We start from the raw sequence: 22,714 nt of genomic DNA, 5'->3' as shown, positions 1-22,714 counted from the left end.
CCAATCATCAATGGCCAGCAATTAAACCAATCAAATTTAGGTAATGAAGCCTTTGTAAAAGTCCCTAAAGCACAGGGGCACTTGGGTGGCTGCCAGTGAAGCATCTGACTCTTGGCTTTGGCTCAGGTTATGATCTCAAGGTCATGATCTCAGGGTCATGAGCTCAAGCCTGTGTCAGGCTCCGCACTCAGGAAGTCTGCCTGAGATTCTCTTCTTCTTCCTCTGCCCCGGGTCCTGCATGCACATGTGCTCTCTCTCCCTAAAATAAATAAATCTTAAAGAAATCCCTAAAGTAGAGGAGTTTAGGATCGCCAGAGAACTCTCGGGGTTTGCTGAACCTGTGGAGGTTCTGGGAGTGTGGTTCACCTGGAGAGGGTGTGGATGCCCTGCACCCTAGCCCCAATACCTTGCCCTGTCCATCTCTTCTATCTAGCTGTTCATTTCTATCCTTTGAAATATCCTTTCCCATAAGTCAGCAATAGTGAGTCAAGGGTTTCACTGAGTTTTGTGTGCTGTTCTAACAAGTAATCAAACTGGTGGAAGGGGTTGTAAGAACTTCCAACTTAAGGCTAGTTGGTGAGAAGCATAGGTCACAAGCTGGACTTGCCATTAACATCTGAAGCACAGGCAGTCTTGTGGGCCTGAGCACTTAATCTGTGGGTCTCATGCTCTCTCTGGTGGATAGTATCAGAACTGAGTTGGGTTGTACAGTGTCTACTTGAGACCTGAAGGGTTGCTTAGTGTGGGGAATCACCCACACATTTGGAGTACAGAAGCATTCAGTGAGGAGAGAAAAAAGTTTTTCCTTTATATCTACTGTCTATATTTCCTAAACTTGAATTCTTTCTTCCATCCACTTCGTTTGGTTCATTCCACTTCATTCAATTCACTCTACTGCCCTGTGTACTTCCTAGAGTTACCAAGGGGAAATTAAATGGACATTTTTAGTCTGCATCCACCTAGATCCCTCAGCTCCTTTAATCAAGCAGATGACTCTTGAAATCTCTCTTGTCTTCCAGGAAAGCCCCTGGAGGGGCTTGGGCTTTCTTTTGTAGCCCTGCATTCACTCCCAGTTTTTTCATCTTTTCTTCTACACTGTTAGTATAGTTCGGGGCCTTCTTTAGGTACTGTTCATCACTATGCAATCTCACTACTAAGTAGCACTTATATGCTGATGGTGTCTAGAATTACATCTCCAGGAGAAAACTTGTTTGTATGCTCCGAACTTGTTTTTCCATCCATCTGCTCAGTATCAGCACTTACATTCATCCTTCCATTAAGATGTGGCTTCTCAATCGACTAACAATAAAAATAGGCACCACATGTCCTGTAAGATCCTAGATGATTTGCCGCCTGCCTATCTCTCCAGCTGCACCTCTTGTTAAATTCCCCTTGTCCCACTACAGGCTAGTTACCCTCTTCTTGCCTTTCTTCAGATTACTCAAACGCTTTCCCAATTTGGGAGCTTTCTACCCGGGACTCTGCCTTATGCATCCTTATTTCTCTGTTGACCTGGTTAACTTCTTCTTGCCCTTGAAGGTGAGCTGAAATGCCATTTTACTTGTTTGAGGACTTTCCCAATAACCTGATGAAGTAGGGCTCTCTTATTATTTTCTTTCATAGATCCTTAAAATGTTTCTTCAGAGTACGTCAGAACTCTCTCTTTCTTAGAGTGTCTCCTCATGATTTAGAAAGATATTTCTTCTCCAGGAGATGGATTGCAAAAAGGCATCTACTCTATGTGAACAAGCAATAGTCCTTCCTCCGAGCTGGCACAGCTGGACACCATGACCATGGCGGGGCTATGCAGTCAGGTAAGATTTCCGCCTCCCCTTGTGCCCCTTTGCCTGGGCACTTTGTGCATGATACTGTGCAGCTGTACGCTGCCAACCAGAAAACACAGTTCTGTCAGAATTAGACAGGAACCATATCACTGTCATTAGCTAGTGTATACTTAGGACTTGGTATAGCCTCTAGCAAAAGAGAGCACCCAATAAACATCAGCTGAATAAGCAACTATATAATAGGTAGAATTTGTTTTTTGGTTTTTTTTTTCTTTTTTTGCATGGTACACAGGTTTACAGAAGTTTTCAGTACCACGTGGTTAGAGAATTCTTTCACTTTCATATATATCTGCTATATCCCCTTCCATGAAAGATAACTTAATAGACTGTATCTCCTAGTATCTTGGGCCAAGCATATGTCTTTTTTCCTGTCGGTATGTTCAGGAAACATTTTCACCTCCCTGTAGTTGAGGATAGCATAGGTTCACAATTTCTGGAAAGCATGATGCCATGGTTATTACCTACCTCATAAGAAACTGAAACTTTTTTTTTTTTTAAAGATTTTATTTGTTTGACAGATAGAGACACAGTGAGAGAGGGAACACAAGCAGGAGGAGTGGGAGAGGCAGAAGCAGGCTTCCTGCGGAGCAGGGAGCCCGATGTGGGGCTCGATCCCAGGACCCTGGGATCATGACCTGAGCCGAAGGCAGACGCTTAACGACTGAGCCACCCAGGCACCCCGAAACTGAAACATTCTTGATTGTTGAATTGAATTTGATTGATTGGATTGAATCAGATTGAATTATGTAGTTACAGAGAGGAATGTCTCCAAATGCATGCACAGGAAATAAGAGTATTATTGCTCCTAAACATAGCTGTTGGGTGGATGTAATGAAAGTCCCAACAAAAAGTATCCTATATTGTTCATAGGTAATGATTTTACTGGAGGTGAGAGAAAATTGAAGGCTTAGGATTCCAGGAAAATTGAAGGCTTAGGATTCCAGGAAAATTGAGGGGCTGTTTCGATGGTATTTGAAAGTAGAACTTTGCAAAACTGCAACAATGGAGGTGATTTGAGAATTTTGCAGAAACCCTGTCACTGCAAATGAGTGATCATATTTCTGGGCTCCTGCCAGAAATGTCATCTGATGGCACTTAACCACCATCCATGGGCTATGAACGTTAGGCTATGTAATCAGGTGAAAATATAATTTTGGTCTAGTTACTTGATATTTAAGAGTCTCAGTTTCTTAATTTGTAGAATGGTGATAAAAATAGCACTTATTTCATTGACATCTACAAGCAACTGAAAACAACATCCCATAATGCCTACTCAATAAACAGTATAACAGTTTTCTATTTTCTTTGTTCTTTTTTTTTGTTTAAGATTTTATTTATTTATTTGAGAGAGAGAATGAGAGAGAGAGCACATGAGAGGGGGGAGGGTCAGAGGGAGAAGCAGGCTCCCTGCTGAGCAGGGAGCCCGATGCGGGACTCGATCCTGGGACTCCAGGATCATGACTTGAGCCGAAGGCAGTCGCTTAACCAACTGAGCCACCCAGGCGCCCTCTAGTTTCTTTGTTCTTGAGTACTTCTCTCTATGTCCTTATTCTATCCTCTGGTAAGTAATGAGATTCTACAAAATCAAAGAGAACAACCACTTTTGTCATCTTTTTTTAAAATTTTTATTTTGAGTATGGTTGACACACAATACTACATTAGTTTCAGGTATACACCATAGTGTCCAACTTCTCTACGTGTTATGCCATGTTCCCACAAGTGTAGCTACCATATATCACCATGCATCACTATTACAATATCATTGACTATCATCCCTATGCTGTTCTATTTATTCCCATGACTTATTCATTCCATAACTGGAAGCATGTATCTCCCACTCCTCTTTACTCTTTTTGTTAATGCCCCTACCCCACTCCCCTCTGGCAAGCATCCGTTTGTTCTCTGTATTTACAGGTCTAATTGTACTTTTTTGTTTGTTTATTCATTTATTTTGTTTATTAGATTCCACATAGGAGTGAAATCACATGGTATTTGTCTTTCTCAATCTGACTTATTTCACTTAGCATACTACCCTTCAGATCCATGCATGTTGTCACAAAATGGCAAGAACTCCTCTTTTGCGTAATATTCTATTATATATATATATATTATATATATATATATACACACACACACCTACATATATATATGGCATATCTTTCTTACCCATTCATCTATTGATAGACACTTAGGAACAAACACTTTTCTTTGCCATAGTTCCTGTCTCCTATCCTACAAATAAATCTTCACCTCTCCAAGTTCTAGGAACTTCATTCTCATTGTCCAGTCAAGACTAAAAATGTTAGTGGGTTCATTTCTATGGTTAGCTTTGGGGTTTTCAACATCCTTGTTGGTTACTCAATTTCAGAGTAGGGAGAAGAATAGAATGCAATGGTCAAAGTGTAACATCAGAGAAGGTTGGGTAATGAGTAAGTTAGTCAACAAACTAAGTCACAAAGGAAATAATCAGAAGAAGTAGGCATGGGACCATTTTAGAGTGGGATCAGAGAAAGTTATTATTGCTCTTTATAAGTTTCTTCAGTTTGGGTGAGGAGAAGTCCCTCTATATTTTAGTATGTCCATGGAGTGAACATTTGTGGTTATAAGTAAACAGGGTGATTAGAGGAGACAATTTCAAATTCCTTAACTTTATACCATTTACTGCATTCTCCCCTAATTGATCAGAAGGATTAAAATGGTTTGAGTATAGTGATAAATAGGTGGGCACAGTGTGGGAAATTGGTTTAATGATTGTATTTATACATCCCTCTCTGTATATGGAGCACCTAACTCATTTAGGAGACAGTTTTGAAGACATCTTCATCACTGTCCCATAAGTGCCCTTGTAAGAGTCTTTATAATTCCTCATTGAGAATCTTGGTGCTGGGCATGTGCCAATTTTCTGCACTATCAGCCCTGGATAAAAGATAAGAGAGTGATCATTTTGCAGTGTGATTATAAAACCATCCTGAATTAAAAAGCTGGTAAAATTAGTTTCTACCTTCCATTTCTACCTTCATCCCAGAATTTATAAGCCTAACTTATATGAATAACAGACTCTAAAAGACTACTGCTTCATCTATTCAACGTAGACCTCTCCAGAACATTCCAGAAGGTAGGAAGTACAGTGACATGGAAATATCTCTTCCCATGCAAACATCGATAGGATTGAATTTTATTTCTTGCAGATTTTCAAGTCAGTCATATGGTGGCCAAGACAACTTAGCAATACCTGCATTCCTATATATAAATGATCTCTCTGAAATTGTAGACAAAATGTTACAGATCAGGGACACCTGGGTGGCTCAGTAGGTTAAGCGTCTGCCTTTGGCTCAGGTCATGATCCCAGGGTCCTGGGATGGAGTTCTGCATCGAACTCCTTGCTCAGTGGGGAGCCTGCTTCTTCCTCTCCTTCTGCCTGCAGCTCCCTCTGCCTGCAGCTCCCCCTGCTCGTGCTCTCTCTCTCTGTCAAATAAATAAATAAAATCTTAAAAAAAAAATGTTACAGATCAAAAACTCTGTTCTTTTTACATAGAAGTAAGTATTCTGGTATTACCTTATTTAGAAAACTTCAAAGTGACTTTTCTACCCTTTTTTTTTTTTGTCATGGAGTTCTATTGTCCATATTTAAATGTGCAGCTTTTTAAATGAAACACATCAGCTTATAAACCATAAGAAGGGTGGAGGTCCCCTGGCTGGCTCAGTCGGTGGAGCATGCGACTGCTGATCTTAGGACTGTGAGTTTGAGCCCAAAGTTGGGTGTAGAAATTAATTAAAAATAAAATCTTTAAAAATAAATAAATAAAATACAAGAAGGGAAATTTGAAAAATGTTAAGCAAAACTGTTCATGAAGATTTTTCAGCCAAAAAAAAAAAAAGTTTCAGTGTAATTTATTTGAAACCTCAACACATACAACAATTTTTGGTGGATTAAAAACAAGTGATGGATGTAGTGATGGTGGGGAGTCTATGACACTGCTCACGGACCTTTCTCTTCATCCCCTCCATTAACAGCACCTGGGCAGTGTTCTGTGGCGTGCTATTTAAAAGCAGCTGATGTACTATAGTTCTCTTCATTTTACAGAAGATGACAATGAACTCAAAGACAATTGAGGGTGCCTGGGTGGCTCAGTTGGTTAAGCGACTGCCTTCAGCTCAGGTCATGATCCTGGAGTCCCAGGATCGACTCCTGCATCAGGCTCCCTGCTCAGCAGGGAGTCTGCTTCTCCCTCTCACCCTCCCCCCTCTTATGCTCTCTCTCTGTCTCATTCTTTCTCTCTCAAATAAATAAATAAAACCTTGGAAAAAAAAAGACAATTGAATATTTAAGGGCATACAGTATAAAAACTGTCCCATATGAGTCTTTTTTTTTTTTAACCTCAAGGTACTCAATCATTTCTATGTTCAATAAATATGACAAAGGTCAAATTACGTTAATACTCTATTATACCTCCACTCGTACCTATTTTCATCTAAAGACAATTTAGATGTTGAACTAGTTTAAATATTTTTCATTTCCAACATTTAAACCTTCAAGGACTATTTTATTTGTAAAAGAATGTACTCTGTACCCTTTTCACCTTTATCAGAACGTCTGCCTAACTACTGGTTGTTCATATATGACCTTGCGATCACATACCCACTACTGAAAATGGAACCGGGGAGATAAATGTAATGTGTGTAGTTGAGTACCAGTGGCAAGAGCATTCCTGGATGTTCTCAGAAAAGGCGATTAAGAGGGAGAATTGTGTACTGCAAAGCAAAGGGAGACTTTAAATGAGTAAGTTGAGTACATTTTGCAGGCATGGAGGTCATCCTTTAATATAATGAGTCCTCTTTTTTCACTGTAGCCTTCTCCATCAGCCTGGAAGTTTCTTTTTTCAGGGACTCTGTTCTACCAGGACGTGGTGTGGAATAAGCTCTGCAAATATGTATTGACCCCACCCCAAAAAAATATTAAAAGAAAAAAAAAGAATGGTTAGGGAGCCATTTAAGTTAGTAGCAGATAAAAGGGTAGTTAAATGTGATATTTTGGGAAGTTTACTTGATAATAGAAATTTTTAAAGATTGAGGGGAGAAAAGATTAGAGATCAAGATACTATCCAGTAGACTATTGCAGTAACCCATATGGAAGGTAATTGATTTACAATCCCTCTCTCCTAAATAGGGAAGGAAACCTAACAAACAAGTTTATTTCTTGCACATGGTTTTCTCTAGCCATTATGAACTTCAGTGCACTTTTTCTTCCTGAATGTCAATTGACTTGACAGCTTCCCCACATTTTATCACTTCCTTAGATACTGTCCTATACAGTAGGTCACATCACCTAATTATCTCCATGTGTTAAGTTTCTCTCTTCAATTAGCTCTGTGTGAATAAGGTCTATGATTTATTCTAATCACACTTATCACAGAGCTGTGTGCAGTGTAGATGTTCAATAAATAGAAGATGGTAGCCTTAATATGTCTCCATCAAGAGGAAAGGGATTAAATTAGATTTGACCATATCCTTTCACTTCTTAAAAATCCTGTTTATCTGTTGATTGCAATAGATATGCTCATATTCTATTTCACCACATAGATGTATCTGCAAAGATGAAGTTGGTGTTTGAGTAAATCAAAACAAAACAAAAACATAATTACATTTGAGAAATCCTAGGATAAACAAATTAAGAAGTTGTCATTGCAGTAGGATTTCTAAGAGTCTTTAGTTTGTGAATGTGGATTGTGACCCCTAAGAGGGGAATGGATAGTCTGGGCATTTCAATAAATGTGAAATATATTTGAAAATCTGACTTTTAGAATACTTATTAAAATGATATGAGTTCCTGTTCTGTACAACAAATTGCATAGGTGAGAGTTTCCATGTATGTCTGGACTCCTTAACATGCATGAAGTTTCCTAACCAGACCACTACTCATCCTATTTCTAATGCTTCCTGTCCTCCACGTGATACTGAGTCCAAGATATACATTGTTTGTTTTCCCTAAACACATTTACGTTACTTGTTTAAGTTCTATTTTTATTTATGTATTCCTTTACTTATATGAACCTCAAGTGAAAGTAGCTGAGCCATTCTTTCTCCTCACATAATGCAATAATAAATATTCTTTGTGAAATGTGTATTTGTGTGGCTGTGTTTCCAGTTAATACAGATGTTATTCTGCCATAAGATTCATTCTGTATTTTGTCTTTTCACTTGACATTGTTTTCCAAAATAGATAGATGTTGGCTTATGTGTATTTATTTTATTACTTCTAAATGCCCCATAGTAGCCCTTGGTTTTTATTAAATAGTCATAATTAATATTTATTCTCCTTGTATAGATGAATATAATGTCTCCACAAATAACATTGGACATATTGACTTAACTGGTATGTCAGTGCTGGATCACAAAATAGATGCAGTATATGAAGCTTCTCACTTTTAATATTTCCACCAACATTTAGCTGTCTCCACCTTTTTAGACCTTATGAATTTATAGTAATAGTTTACTATAGTAATAAACTTACTGTTTCTACATTTGTATTTTTTGTCATACTAAGTTTGATTATTGGCTACTGTACTTAAATATGCTTCTGTGCTTGCAACAGGAATGCCATAGCTTATTTTTTTTTTATTGCTTTTTATTTTTGTTTCCTTGTTTTATTTTTCAGGTTGGTAGCAAGTCCTTCTTATCTGGTAGTGTGAGGAATACACTAGCCTTATCTCAATTATTTTATATTAAAGAATGGAGCTCAGTAAATACTAAAATTGAATTTGAAAAAAATTTTGAATTGATCACAAAATTCTGCTTTAATTTTGATTGTAATGGAATAGCAGTTTTAGATTAATTTCTGGAATAATTGACATTTTAACATTTTAAATTCTATTTTAGATTTAGTTATACTGATAAACTCTCTGGTTAGTATTAATAGTTTATTCTGATAGCTTTTCTATGTTTATGGCAATACCATCTGCAAATATTGACACATTTTTCCCCCATAAATCTTAAATTTTTGTTTCTATTTTTGCTTTTCCTTATGCCATGGTGGTAGCCAAGCCTTCCGGTATTATACTGAACCAAAGCAGTGAGGATAGCCATTCTTTTCTTATCTCCACATTAAGGGAATATACCTTCTAAATTCTTGTTAACTATTTCAGTTGCTATTGAATTTGGGTAGATTATCCTTCATCAACTCAAGGAAGTTCCTATCTGTGCTTGTTACATAGTTGTCTGTTTTTTGGGGTTTTTATAAATATTAAGAAGGTTATGAACTGTCTCAGACTTTTTTTAATGCATCTATTGAAATATTCAGGGATAGTTTTGTTTTTGAAAGTTAGATAATACTAAATTATATTCTTAGGATGAACCATGTTAAAGTAAGGGGCATTACTTATTAATATACTATTAGATTCCACTGATATTTCTATAGGGAAAATACATCTGTAATTTTCAGTTCTTGATTTATCTCTGCCAAGTTTTAAGATGCACTCTGTCTTCTCTAGGCTCTTGCTTTTCACTTGTGATATTATCTTTGCCTATTTGTCCCAACTCTAACCATAGTAACCAACCCAAATAACTTTTCCTGTTTGGCGTAGTTCAATAAATATTTTTGTACCTTTTCCTGAAGTCACAAAGAACTAATTATTTTTGACTCTATATTCTTATAACAATTTGAAAGTGCAGAATCATATATATCAAAACAATGCTATGATTTAAACAAAAAAAAAAATTGTGTCATGCTACCAGAGAAGACTGGAAATCCCGAAGGAGAGGGATTGAATCTTATCATCTTTGACCAACACCCATGATATCTAGTATAGGGCTTATAACATAATGACATAACAAAGAAGGTGCATCCTTTTAACTTTGTTTTTTATATAAAAATTTCTTATACTTATTTTGTATATTCCCTCCAGAATGATACCACTTCAATTCTGTGCACCCAGCATCTACTAAATGCCAATCCCAACTTCCAGACAATCAGATGAACTTCATCAGTAAGTGTCAATAAATACAATAAGACTTGAATGTGTTTTTTTCCTGATATATATATTTTATCATAACTAAACCACCAAAGACCAAACCAGTTCTTCCCTTGAGAATTAGTATTCAGCCCAGAAAGAAAGGATATAGCTCAGGAATGCTTTCTAGATAACATATTATGTTTATATACAGTTACATATGCATTTCCCCCACTTTAAGATAATTGCAGATAAATATTTCAGGCTATCACTCCTCATTTCCATTAAGAAACATAAGTGAATCCATCTTACACCAGCCAAGAATGAACTCACTAATATGGAGCCTTTTTATTTTTCCCATTTCTAGAAAGCTAAAAAAATAATCAGTCTGGCTGGACTTTTTCTGCCTGAGACTAATTATGTCACTTGTGACTTGTATTAATTCAGGTATTGATATATAGAAGAATCAAAATGTAGCACATTTTCTTGAAGTCCTTTATACGTGCCATCTAGGAAATTTTTTTTTTTTAAGATTTTATTTATTTGAGAGAAAGATCGAGAGAGAGTGAGAGAGAGAGCACGAGTGCAGGAGGGGGAGAAGGGGCAGAGGGAGAGGAAGAAGCAGTCTCCCCGCTAAGCAGGGAGCCCAATGTGGGGCTCAATCCCAGGACCCCAGGATCATGACCTGAGCTGAAGGCAGATGCTTAACTGACTGAGCCACCCAGGCGCCCCACCATCTAGGAATTCTAAGTGACTCTAGTCTGTTTGTTTTAGAGAGAGCATGCGTGCACACACACACGTGTGAACGAGCAAGGGGGAGGTGCAGAGGGAGAGGGAGAAGCAGATTCCCCACTGAGCGGGGAGCCTGATGCGGGGCTGGATCCCAAGGACCTGAGCCAAAATTAGACGCTTAACTGACTGAGCCACCCAGGGGCCCCTAAGTGACTCTAGTTTCTGTTATCCCTTCTATTGTAGATCATTAGAGGAATGAGGATGTCTGTTCTTGATAGCTAGACCCTCTCCCAATCACCCCAATCCCTATAAATGGCCCCACTATTTACGTAGTTGTTCAAGTCAAAAACTTGAACAACTTAAGGTCACCCTTAAATCCATCTTTCCTTCATCTTGTACATCCAGTGCAGTTCCCAGTACTGCCAGTTTTATATCCAAAGTATATCTGGATTCAGTTTCTTCCATTTCTAATACCACCTTAGTAGTCAAAACCAAAATAACCTCTTGCTTGGGCTACTGCAGCAATCTCCTATCTAGGTTTCTGCTTTCATCCTTGTATCCTATAATCCATTTCCATTTGAGACCCAGAGTGATCTTTTTAAATATATAGGCGAGATTATGTCATCCCTTTGCTTTTAGATCCCTTCAATAACCTCCTCTTTGACATGAAGTAAATCTGAGCTGCTTGCCCTGAGTGACAAGGCCTTGTATGACATGGTCTCTGACTACCTCTCCACATCATATTATGCCACTTGCACCCTCATCCAATATGATCTGTGCCTCATTTTCATTTCTTCTATATGTCCATTGGTTTAGTTCAGCACAACAATGAACACAAACTTTTCCAAGACTCTTGCTATGGGTTTCTCTTATCATGGCAACTTCACATGACAAATGGGAGTATCACCCTGTCCACTCTGTGTAAAATATTTAATTTCCCATCCATTTTGTGTTTTATCATATCATCTTCTCTTTTGTTTCTTATTTCTACTCATCTGTATTTCTCCTGTACCACCAGGCCTTTGAAGAAACAGACCTCCATGTCCTGTTGACTGCTGTATTCCCAGCACCCAGATTTGTGAGAAATCCTAAGCAAGTATTTGTGAAATAAGTAAGGGTATTGGAAGTTTTGTCACATGGAGAATTCATATGATAAAAAGCACTAACAGTAAAGTCCACTGAGCGATATCCTAGCCCAGCAGCATAATTCATTGTCAAGTGCCAGGATCCTAGCTTGGCATTACTTATTGATACTCCTTCTCTATTGATACGCTCTCTCTAAGATTCACTGTAACATAGTCTCTTGTAGGATACTGTGCATTGGCAGGGTTAAATATGATTTCTCTGTCCTTTCATAAAACTGTTCATCTTTTCTGTAGCAGACACAAATCTAATGTTTCATCATTTATTTGCTTCTATAATGTATCCAATTAGACTCTGTGTCTTAGAAAGGCAAGACAGTTGTTTCACTATCATACCACATATTTTGTAGAAAATAAATTGAGAAAGTTTTTTTTTTTTAGTTTATTTGCAGTATGGTTATTTATAGCTCTTTCCTTGAGCCAAATAATCCATTCACTCGTGCAACAATTAGACTTCACAAATACAGAATTGTTGTCAAAATTCAGAGGTTGAATTAAGAACAAAAATTAGTTGGGGACACCTGGGTGGCTCAGTCGGTTAAGCATCTGCCTTCAGCTCAGGTCATGATCCCAGGGTCCTGGGATCGAGTCCTGCATCAGGACTGCTTCTCCCTCTCCCTCTGCCTGCAACTCTCCCTGCTTGTGCTTGCGCTCTCTCTCCTCTCTCTCTGACAAATAAAGTCTTAAAAAATTTTAAAAAAAGAAAGAAAATTAGGTGAAGTTGTAGTTAGGAATGCATATATTAGAAAGAGAGAATGATCCCAATGACTCCTAAATTCTTGTGTTCAATTAGAATATAATTGTTAAAATCTGGCTCATATTTATGAAGACTCATAAGATGGCCCTGGAAGAGAGAATGATCCCAATGACTCCTAAATTCTTGTGTTCAATTAGAATATAATTGTTAAAATCTGGCTCATATTTATGAAGACTCATAAGATGGCCCTGGATATCTTTGCATGTACAGAGGAGATCCGAAGGAATTAAAATTTAACTTCAGTGATCTCTCATTTTCTTTTGTTATCTGGTCTCGAGGTTCATTGAAGGCTTTGTTTTCTACAGTTTTTCTCCTCAGACATCATCCTGTGGTATTCCTTCTAACAACTCTCCTTCTATCATTTGTGGTTAGAGATAACTATTACCTACTAATAAAGGTACCTGCAAGAGATAATACTAACACTCAGGATGTGTGTCAGATGATGGCAGGTAACTCAAACTGGAAGAAGAGTGCTCCAGACATTGATTTTTCAGAAAATGTCTATTAGCCTTGTGACCTAGAAGAAGCTTACGTAAATAAAGTGGAGAGGGTGGTACATATATACAAAAACACAACCTCGTGATCTTGGTAATGAACTAGAAGACCAGAGTTCAATTCCTGTCTCTCTTACTTCTTTGATGAGTAATTTAACCCTGAAAAATTCCTTAAGACATCTCTGAGACTCGTTTTTCTCATCCACAAAACACTACAGTTTAGGTAAACCTAGAGTGTCCTATGAGGACCATTCTGAAGGTCCAAAATCTGTAATGTCATCTTTTTATAATTTTTCCCTCTGAGTTTTGGATATTTGAAAGCTGTGATTTCTGTTCGACCCATTCTTCAGTCCCATCTTTTTTGAAAACTCTGTGAAGACTTCTTGAGTGTCCCCACTTAGAGTCACTTACTTTTTCCTCAGTTCTTCCATAATTCTGTACATAACTTGGTTTCTATTTCTTATCATTACAAGCTTTACATTATAATTACAGAGAATGTTGTTTAGTTGAAAATTATGGGCTTTAATGTCAGACCAACCTAAGTATAAACCTAGACTCAAAATACTATTGACAAGACCATAGAGAAAGAATGTTTCAACAGTTAGGTTAGATGGGATTCGTTAGCTCCCACTTTATAAATAGAAGAATAAGTTTGGAGATGCCGTCTCCTTTAATCTTATTTCCTAAGATGGTTGATGCTCAATACTTGTGGGGGACACAATTCTTTTTTTGAAGACAGTCCATCAAATCAGGGGGATTTTAAATTGCATGGCCCCCTTAGTACTAGGATTGGGTCAGAAATACTAGGATTAGAATATCTTTAATATAAAGAGTGTATCATGTAAACAAAAACAAGCAAAAAAAATAGTATACCATGTAATACATAAATGTATATTTACTAAGAAGAAAACAGTAAAAATAAACATCTACTTTAATGACGGAATTTCTGTCTTCCACAATCATCAAATGAGCAATAACCACCGTGACAACAATAGGTGTACACTGTTTGGCCAACTGAGTCACTCTGCAAAGAAACTTTGTCTAGCAAATAAGACAGTACTGGAATTGAGGAAAATAAAAATATGTTGAAAACTATTACCTTCAAAACACATTCTACGATTATTTTCTCCACAAAAACACAGTAATACAAAAACATCTCAGTCTAGCTTCACAATGTGATGCATTTCATTCTAATCCCAGGTATTATGAGCTGTTATTTTGTTCTCAAATACAAACCTGCGTGTAAAACTGTTTACCTTCAATCCAATTTCTTTCCAATTGAAGGTTAGATTCAGAAAAACAAGGAGCCACCCTTTCAGGATTTTGGTAGTGTGGGGTTGTGGGATGAAAAATGACAAATACAAAATTAACCCTGATAACTTTATTAGGTATATATGTGTATCTAAATAGAAATATAAACATATATTCTTTTTCCACCTTGATATTCATGTTTAAATTGTGCATTTATATAGCTTTTGTAGTGATGCCCACTGTTACCTTATCTTTTTGACTGACAATGATGGGATTTCAGTCATGCTCAGCCTTTCCAACAGTGCCAGTGATGGGATTTTTTGAAATCTTATTACTGGTTGCAATGTCCTGATCTCAGATGGAACTTTCAATCAAAAAGGCAATCAGAAGGTTATACATTCGTGAGATTCCCTGCAAAGCTAGTGATCGCATAATACAACTTGTTGGAAGGGCCTACTTGCCTCCAGTCCTTATGTGGCTATAAAGAGTAATTGGCTACTTAGCTCCCAGCACCCGCTTTTCCGTCTCCAAACCACAGCGCAGCCCAGAACTCTGTTGAGTCTCAATGTGGAATCTGGCTACTCCTATGAGATTTCCAAATCTCATGCAGCGACTTCTCTTACTTTAAGCATCTGATTAAGGAAACTCTCCAAAAAACACATTTGGCTCTTTCTAAGCATCCTGATTTCACTAGTGATACCAGTGGATCTAAGTTTTCTTTTATTTTATATACACACAGATACTTACACATTTTTCCAAAGCATTTTCATTGTCAAGTTTATATTTCAGAAATCACAATTCTGTGCAGCAAGGTTAATACTTGAGTATAATTTCTAGACTATTTTAATCATCCTGTTATCAACTATTCTTAATCTTACAATAACTGTACTCATGCAAGATTTTTGTAAGGAGTATCCTCTTAATACTCTATAGTATACATACATGGATATTTTCGTAATTTGATTGGCTCAAATAGTAGACAGGGTTGAGGTTGAATTAATTCCATGTGGTGTCCAGTCACCCAGGGATGCATCAGTTCCCCAGACATGAACTTGGAGTTGTGAGGTAGGCAGAGGGAGGTAATTTTGTCTCACTTGGCTCCCACTCAACAGTTCTCTTCCGTTAGGCAGAGAAACATCACACAGGCATAAGTTTCAAGAATGGAAAACAACTAATGGTTAGGACCCAATAAAGACCTACAGTCACATTAAAATGCCTGTGGGCTGAATAAGCATTTTATGTGAAAAATAGCCACACATGTATATGTAAGACATATGTTAGTATTGCAAGCGAAAACAATGCAGAGACAAAAATAGTCACTTAGATAAAGTTAAGAAAATGTCTTACTTAAAGAGCTGAGCATCAGGTACTCAAATCCTGAAAAAGGCTAGGAATTTCATCATCCTCTCTAGGTTGAGGAAGTCCTAACAAGTCTATTGACAAAATACAAAGTGCTTAAGTCAGTGTGTGTGTGTGTGTGTGTGTGTGTGTGTGTGTGTGTGTGTGTGTGCGCGCGCGCATGCATGTACGCGCCTCAGAACTTTATGTTAATGCAGGGTACTCTAAAAGTATCGTTGCACATGGTGTTATTTGCCTGACTTTGTATTACAAAACCTTAGGGGGAGTTTTAAAGCACAAAATGCTAATGTGGTGGCAAAGTAAATTGCCAAGAGATGAACACTTTCATTCTCCCTTCCTGAGCAAAGTAAATTTTGAAGTAAGATTTAGGCAACTAGTATTTGAGTTGCCTAAATCACCATATAAATATTATCCTTTTGATTGCCAAGACTGAAGATAGAGATTTTATATTCCTGAAAAAGAGTGTAATTTTTCTGTTAGACGTATCTGTAGGTCTCTAATCTATGGCGCTCTTCACTGAGAAGTACATAGAAATGAGTCTGGTAAGTAAGAGATAAGTAAAAAGTAAAAAAAATGATTTCACCTTATTTGGAATATTACTACTACTTACTGTCACAACTACTATGAATAATCTACATTCACTAAGTATTTGTTTTAGACACTGTGCCAACCCGAAGTCACTTTAGACTATCACTAGGACCTCAAGAAAAAGTGTCCAGTAGCTAGAGTGATAAGCATAAAACATAAACTATTCTCAGGCAGTGGGAACTCAGTGACTCAACTAAGTCCCTAGATAGTTATAGATTCTAATATTCAAACATTTTGTTTCTGCCACAGTGGAGGCAGTCTTCAGGAGTTGGGATCTTTGGTATTCAAGCTAAAGTCATGCTCCTCCCAGGCAACCCCAAGCCAAGAACTGAGATGGCAGGGGAACTAGACCCCAACTACTTGTTCCCCAATGAGAGATCCCTCGTCAGACAGTCTTTGACTCAGAACCCATTTGGTGGAAGTTGGTCAGGTCTGTTTTGCAGTGTAGATCTCTGTTGCTAAATCCTACTCACTGACCACTTTACTTCTGCAAGTTTTAGACCTGTATCCCTGTCTGAAGTCTTGCCCTGCTCATTCCTGCTTCTTTTTTCTTTTAATCTTAACTCTGTTTCAGCTTCTGCTGCCAGGAGGACCCAACCGACACAGCTGGACTAGCCTTTCCATACACCACGTTCCTTTAATGTCCCTGCTGGTAGCTTGCTGTGTGATCACTGCCAGGCCATTTCACTTCTCTGCTTCTTTATAATAAAGACTCTTACAAATCAAAGTGATCTTGGGATGATTTAGTTGAACATTCTAGAATTCTAATTAGAGTTGGTGTCTCTCTTAACAGATCTTCATCTGATTAGAAAAAAAAAATGATGACAACAAAGGTATTTATAAAAATATATTTCACAAAGTAGGAAACAGTACAGGAGTTTCTCTGAATACAATACATGAAGTAAATAAACAATATTGCATTAAAGCAAAGTAGAAAATTAAAATGATCTGCATGTAGTACTTGATTTTTATCATACATTTTCTACTTCTAAATGGCAGGATTGTGTTACAAATTGAATATGCTCACATCTTCTAGTGCTGTTCTTTTTTGGAGTCTAAGACTTTCTGTGCATCACCATGAAGATCAGGGAGAGAAGTGCTATAAAACAAAAGCAGTAAAATTATGTACAAACCAGTTCCTGCTCTAAAACAATGGGGGGGACTTGAAGCGTGTTTATTGGGCAGGGCATTATGTAGGTATCTAAAAGTCTAGAGTTTAAATATTCACATGAATCAATATACTTTCAGATGTTTGTGCTTGTAGTAAAAACACCAAATACTAGGATTATGAACAAAATAGAAAACAGTCCAAAAGTTTCTCTGGGAAAATGCTGCTCCTGCCATCACCAGCCACAATAACACTTTCTACTCTAAAGAGACTATTAGCTCCCCCTTTGATAATATTGCCTGCCATACTCAGCTCATCGAAATGTACATGTATTAAACATTCATTGTATATATATATATATTTATATAAAACAATCTAAAGGATTATTAATGGATATAATTTAGGGTTTTTTTTTCATATAGTCCCTTAATCTATAGATTACCAACCTTAATAAATAAAAGCATTAATGGACATCAATAAAATATTTATTTCGAGGATTAAACAAATAAATTCACGCGCTAGCAATAAAACCATCTGTCTCTTATGTAGTCCACTGTGTGATACAGTTTATCTTTGTGTCCTTGTGGAAGAAGATGAAGTGGAGGGAATGAGTAATCCTGCTTCCAGAAAACAAGCCTGTTTGAATGGGATTTCTCTCCTTCCACCACTGAGTTGGCAATCCCCACCCTGGAATGGATTAGGAACATGTGAATATTTTAAGGCTCGACACAATATTTAAAGATGCTATTCAGTCTCTGATGAGTGGGGCCAACAGTTATGTACAATGTGTGGTCACCGTACCGTATAATCTAGGAGGCCTCCCAAAACTCCAAAAAGTCATCATGTACAGCGGACCAAGTATTGCTTTTTCATTTGTGGCGGGATCCTTATTGGTGAAGGGGAAAAAACCATTTGCATTTATAAAAATCCTTGCAGAAGACACATATCAGCAGCACATTTCTTGCAGGTCCATTTTTCTAAGAAAGCACCTTTTAATTTTGATTTTTTCCTCTTTTTAAACCATCTCTCTAAGGATTAGCCAGGATCCCAATCTTTGTCTGTGGTGGTTAGGTAAATATCAAATATCCAAAGACTTCTAGACACTCCACGTACTTTAATTCACACTCCACAAGATTTATAACCTCCTAACATATACTTTTTATTTTTATTATTAATTTTTGGTTCAACATTGAAATGTAGTTGAGTTTATAGATGACTGGTGCTAAACTTGCCTCTAAAACAAATAGCCACATTGGTTGTATCTAAGGGGTGTGACCCTAGAATATTACAGAATGCTCAGTTCCACTGATTAATTTATAATCCACTGTCAAGTTTCTTTGTCACTTTCACCAACAGAGTAGAGTTCTCCCAGTCTCTTAAAGCGGGGACCCCAGTCACTGAGGTAGTCAAAATTCTGGTCTGAGTCTGAGGTGGTGGACTCCAAGGAGCTGAGGGAGCCAGCCACAGACCCTCGGCCTTCATAGCCATAAATCTGAATGGAGTCATAAGGCGGGGCAGTGGGGTCATTATCTGCCTCATGTAGCCGCACATTTATAAATTCATCGACATCAACCCCATTCGGAACAGGAGCAAGCCCTTGCCTTGGCATAAACTGCAAATCTGGTTTAATATCCTTACGGGGTAAAAATCCATTAATTCCATCTGGGTTTTGTAAAGTCGCAATATCAAAAGCCTCTGTGTCTTCCTCTCCTCCTCCTTCATCATCATAGCGGATGATGTTTTCTCGTACATCTTCATCGTCTTTAATAATTAATGGCTCGTTTTTATGTCGCCGCAGAGTTACAAACAGCACCACGATGACTGTAGGAAAAGTGTGAAATAACAATTAGCTTAACTTGCAAATAATTTCACAAGCACTGCATCATGTGTGTTAAGAGAGAGTGGCATTGCCTTGATACCATTCACGTGGGAATTAAGTTAAACACCTTTCTGAAGGATGGGGATTGAATTCTGAATGAATATTATTCCAGGTTGCTTCTGTGTACTCAGTGGTGATGAAGCTGGGTTAAAAGAGTAAGTTTGCATCTATCCATGGTGAAAACTGCGTGTAATACTGTTAAAAGCTCTAGAATAAATGGCACAAAATAGAAAACAGAACAGATAAAATAACTAACTTGCTGTGGCTCTTGGAAAAGCCATTTAAAATCCTTTGATTCCATGCCCTTCTTCTATAAAGAAAAGAAGCAGAGTTAATCATATCTAGTATATTTTGTGTCTTATCAGCTCTTCAAGACTCTCTCCAATCAAATAATGTTCACTCACAGATGAAGTGATATATCAAGATGAACGTCAAATTGGCATGGACAATTTGTTGTCTTGTAGGAAACCTGGGGCTCCTCTGTCTCAGAAGGTAAGCCTATGGGTGGGCAAAGGGAAACGGATACATACCTAAACAAGCCAGGTTAGCCAAATCAAACTTCATGGGGTTCATGGGGTAAAATATGGCTAGAAATAATGTTAATCCAGACACTGGGTGAGCAGGACAGAAGCAACTGGAAAGATAGTAACTGACATAGTCTTTACTTAAAGACAGGATAAGGTATGACTTTCCTCTTGTGTATCTTCCTACTCTCTAATCTCATTTTTATAATTGGATATTTTTAATAGAAAAGTTACTAAAAAGCTTTCCTTAATTTGCAGTCTTCATTTTAATTTGATGTTGATATCAAGAAAATATCTGAGGAACACAGTATAATTTTGAAAAAAAAAAATTTTTGTTTGCTTGTTTTCTTTTTATCTCACCAAACTTTGTGTTTGGATGGACTTAGCAACCCAATCTATACATTATTTAGGAAAAAGAGTATTTTGATACAGGGAGCCTCCCACTGCAGTAAATTGGTATATATATCAGATCTGCAGGCCTTTTTATAGAATACATGCTGTTGTAACCACATAAAGGTCCATCCCCACTTCCACCACCATTATACTCTATCTTTTCACTGGTGGTGGGACTGAAAAAGGCACTGAATTGTCCTCTCCAATTGGACGTTGGCTATCACAGCACTTTTTTCCCTTCACTCCTCCTTAGTGATTTCAAAGCTTGCAGAAATGCAAGAAATTCCTTTTCCCCAAAAGAATGCTGACACCTGACTGGGGTTCAGGTTTGCTGTCCTAATTTACAGTCATTTATGAACCAGAAAAATGATGGCCATTAAGCTATGAAGGAAATACGTACCTAGCAGCAAAATGATGCATGCTAATATGGCAATTAAGGCGCCCATACTGAGTCCAATCGGAAGGACATAAGCTTCAACATTACAAGACTGGACAACACCATCACTGCTGCAGCCACAGACACGGATGGTCAGGGTGCTGGTGCTGCTCAGAGGAGGATTCCCACTATCACTGATTATGATAGGTAAAAGATAGACTTCTTGCTTCTGGCGGTTGAATCCATTATGCTTTGCCAAAATGCTGAGGGAATTATCTGGAAAAAAGGGAAATTACAATAGTTTGCATTATTTCAAAATGGCTGCCCAAACAACACTTGTTTTTCTAGTTCATAAGTCCTCTGCAAAACTCAAGATAACCCAATTCCACTGGACCACTCAGGTTCTTTCCCCCTCCCTTCTCCCCACTTCCCCAGTAGGCATGGACCAAAATATCCACACCCTAACAGGTTTAATGAATGGGGCTTCATGATGGACTAATGACATTTTACCATCACTTTATAAATGCAAGAGATTTCTTTTATAAAAATAATTTTCAAGTGTCCTTTCAGAAGACACAAATCAACCCATATCTCCATACGTAAGTTTAATTTTCTCTCATTTATCCTGACAATGCAAAATTGGCTGGACAGAATTTCACCACATTTGAGAGGCATGTTGAGGAAGCTCTGTATTAAAAGATAGACTATATGACAATATGGCGTACAAAACAATGCACTTTGTTGATTCCCTCAGGTACCTACAAAGAGTCATTCATGCCCTTGCACACTTAAACTAAGATAGAACAAAAGTCCTATTTACTGCAATTGGAGGAGATATGCCACATATATTAAAACTCTGTAGAGAAGACCTGTAGTGGTTACACAAATAAGAATAAAATGAGAAGTTACAGAAGTAGATGTTATATTTTGCATGTTATTAATTAATATGGAAAGATGTATTGGTTATCTAGAGCAATACTTTAAGACATTTAAGCAATAATGAAGGGTGCATTTCAGTTCAAGGTAAAACTTGTCAGTGAGGAGTGATTGGATGCATGCTAGCCCTATGGTTCTCATGGTTTTACCCCCAAAATAAATTTTTGTGGTCATTCATGCCTAGCTCATGAACTATAGTCATACTGTATATATTAATTATTAATATTTTCTCATTTTGATTAATGAAAGACATATCTATTCAAAATGGGAACATATATCTTACTGATATTCTAGACAAAAGCCAATAAACATAATATTGGTTAATGTGTGTAATGTTATTTGGGCAAAAGGATTAGTTCAGTTAGGATTTTTTTTTCACATATTGGCAAGTTTGTAGACCCTAGAACACCTGGCTACCTCATTGTTGCCTATTAAGCAGGGATTCCAAGCTATTGTTGTCCAATTCCTGGTCATCAATGTCCTTCTGGCTTCCAGCACACTCAAATACATGAACAGATATTCCACTCAAGTGACATTAAATAAACATGTTAAATTTTCTGTACCATGTAGTGCTATATTAGAATTTAAAAAAAAAATGATAGTCATTCCCCAAAATAGATGTATAAATTATATTTACTTTTGTTTGAGATATAAGTGGATCTATAATGCCTTGCTAGTAAGCAGAGGAAAACACTTAGATGGTGTTAACATTATTTTTTCTAAATTTCTTCTGGTTTTGCCTCATTATTTAGTAATTTGAAGAGTGAAAAGAGGTCTCTAATAGAGTTACGCAGTGATGTACCAAATGATCCAGTTATCTTTATTTCCATGACCTAGAAGGAAATACCACTATGCTAAAAACAGGAGAACATTATCTCACAACAGATAGAGAATATATAGCCATGTTTTATTTTCAGAAAGTGTGTGACAAGTTTGAGTACAGTTAATTAGTGCAAGGAACATTTGTAGATGATTTCATATACTATAGTTCAAAACAGAAGATGGGAATTGTTCCTCAAGATGCAGTTAATAAAATTACAATGAGGCTTTTGTCTTTTTGTGGTTGACATTATTTATATGGGAAACTATTTTTGCATATTCTCTCTTTAAAACAATCTATAATGATAATTTAGAAACTGCAGCAGGAGTATTGCTCATTGCCGAAGAAAGCTGTTCTCTTTAGTACTTAGAAAAGCATTGGTGGGTCCACCACTAAACTCATATTTTTTACTATACCTGGCATGTGCATATGTTGTTACTCTCCTATGTGCAGAAAATTATTGACTGAGTAGAGGAAGTCTGAGACATTTTTGCCAAATTTTACCTGCTACATTCAGGCAAGTCAATTCCCTATCTGCCTACTCATTTCCTCCTCCCCCCTCTTT

The 22,714-nt window shown here is 37.3% G+C and overlaps 1 protein-coding gene and 1 long non-coding RNA gene across 4 annotated transcripts in view; one reads left to right on the top strand and one right to left on the bottom strand.

The window, feature by feature from the left end:
* Positions 1–22,714, top strand: part of LOC115939711 (uncharacterized) — a 172,960-nt gene that overhangs the window by 54,950 nt on the left and 95,296 nt on the right. The window contains exons 1-3 of one of the 2 annotated variants that reach the window (XR_014140838.1): positions 1,480–1,814; positions 9,746–9,826; positions 19,466–19,592. This is a non-coding gene — a long non-coding RNA (uncharacterized LOC115939711). Of the gene's footprint in view, positions 1–1,479; positions 1,815–9,745; positions 9,827–19,465; positions 19,593–22,714 lie in introns of those variants that run through there. The other variant, XR_014140837.1, reaches the window with a different exon arrangement.
* CDH8 (cadherin 8) overlaps positions 16,946–22,714 on the bottom strand; it is a 349,453-nt gene continuing 343,684 nt past the window's right edge. For both annotated transcript variants that reach the window (XM_081806499.1, XM_081806500.1), the window contains exons 11-12: positions 20,418–20,669; positions 16,946–19,042 (exon numbers count right to left, since the gene is read on the bottom strand). In XM_081806499.1, coding sequence (XP_081662625.1) covers positions 18,549–19,042; positions 20,418–20,669 — 746 coding nt within the window. In that variant the 3' untranslated portion in view covers positions 16,946–18,548. The remainder of the gene's footprint in view (positions 19,043–20,417; positions 20,670–22,714) is intronic.

Source organism: Leptonychotes weddellii, chromosome 16 (assembly GCF_054177405.1).
Source record: "Leptonychotes weddellii isolate Sample4059 chromosome 16, ASM5417740v2, whole genome shotgun sequence".
NCBI lineage: Eukaryota > Metazoa > Chordata > Mammalia > Carnivora > Phocidae > Leptonychotes > Leptonychotes weddellii.
This window is presented reverse-complemented; position numbering and strand designations above follow the sequence as displayed.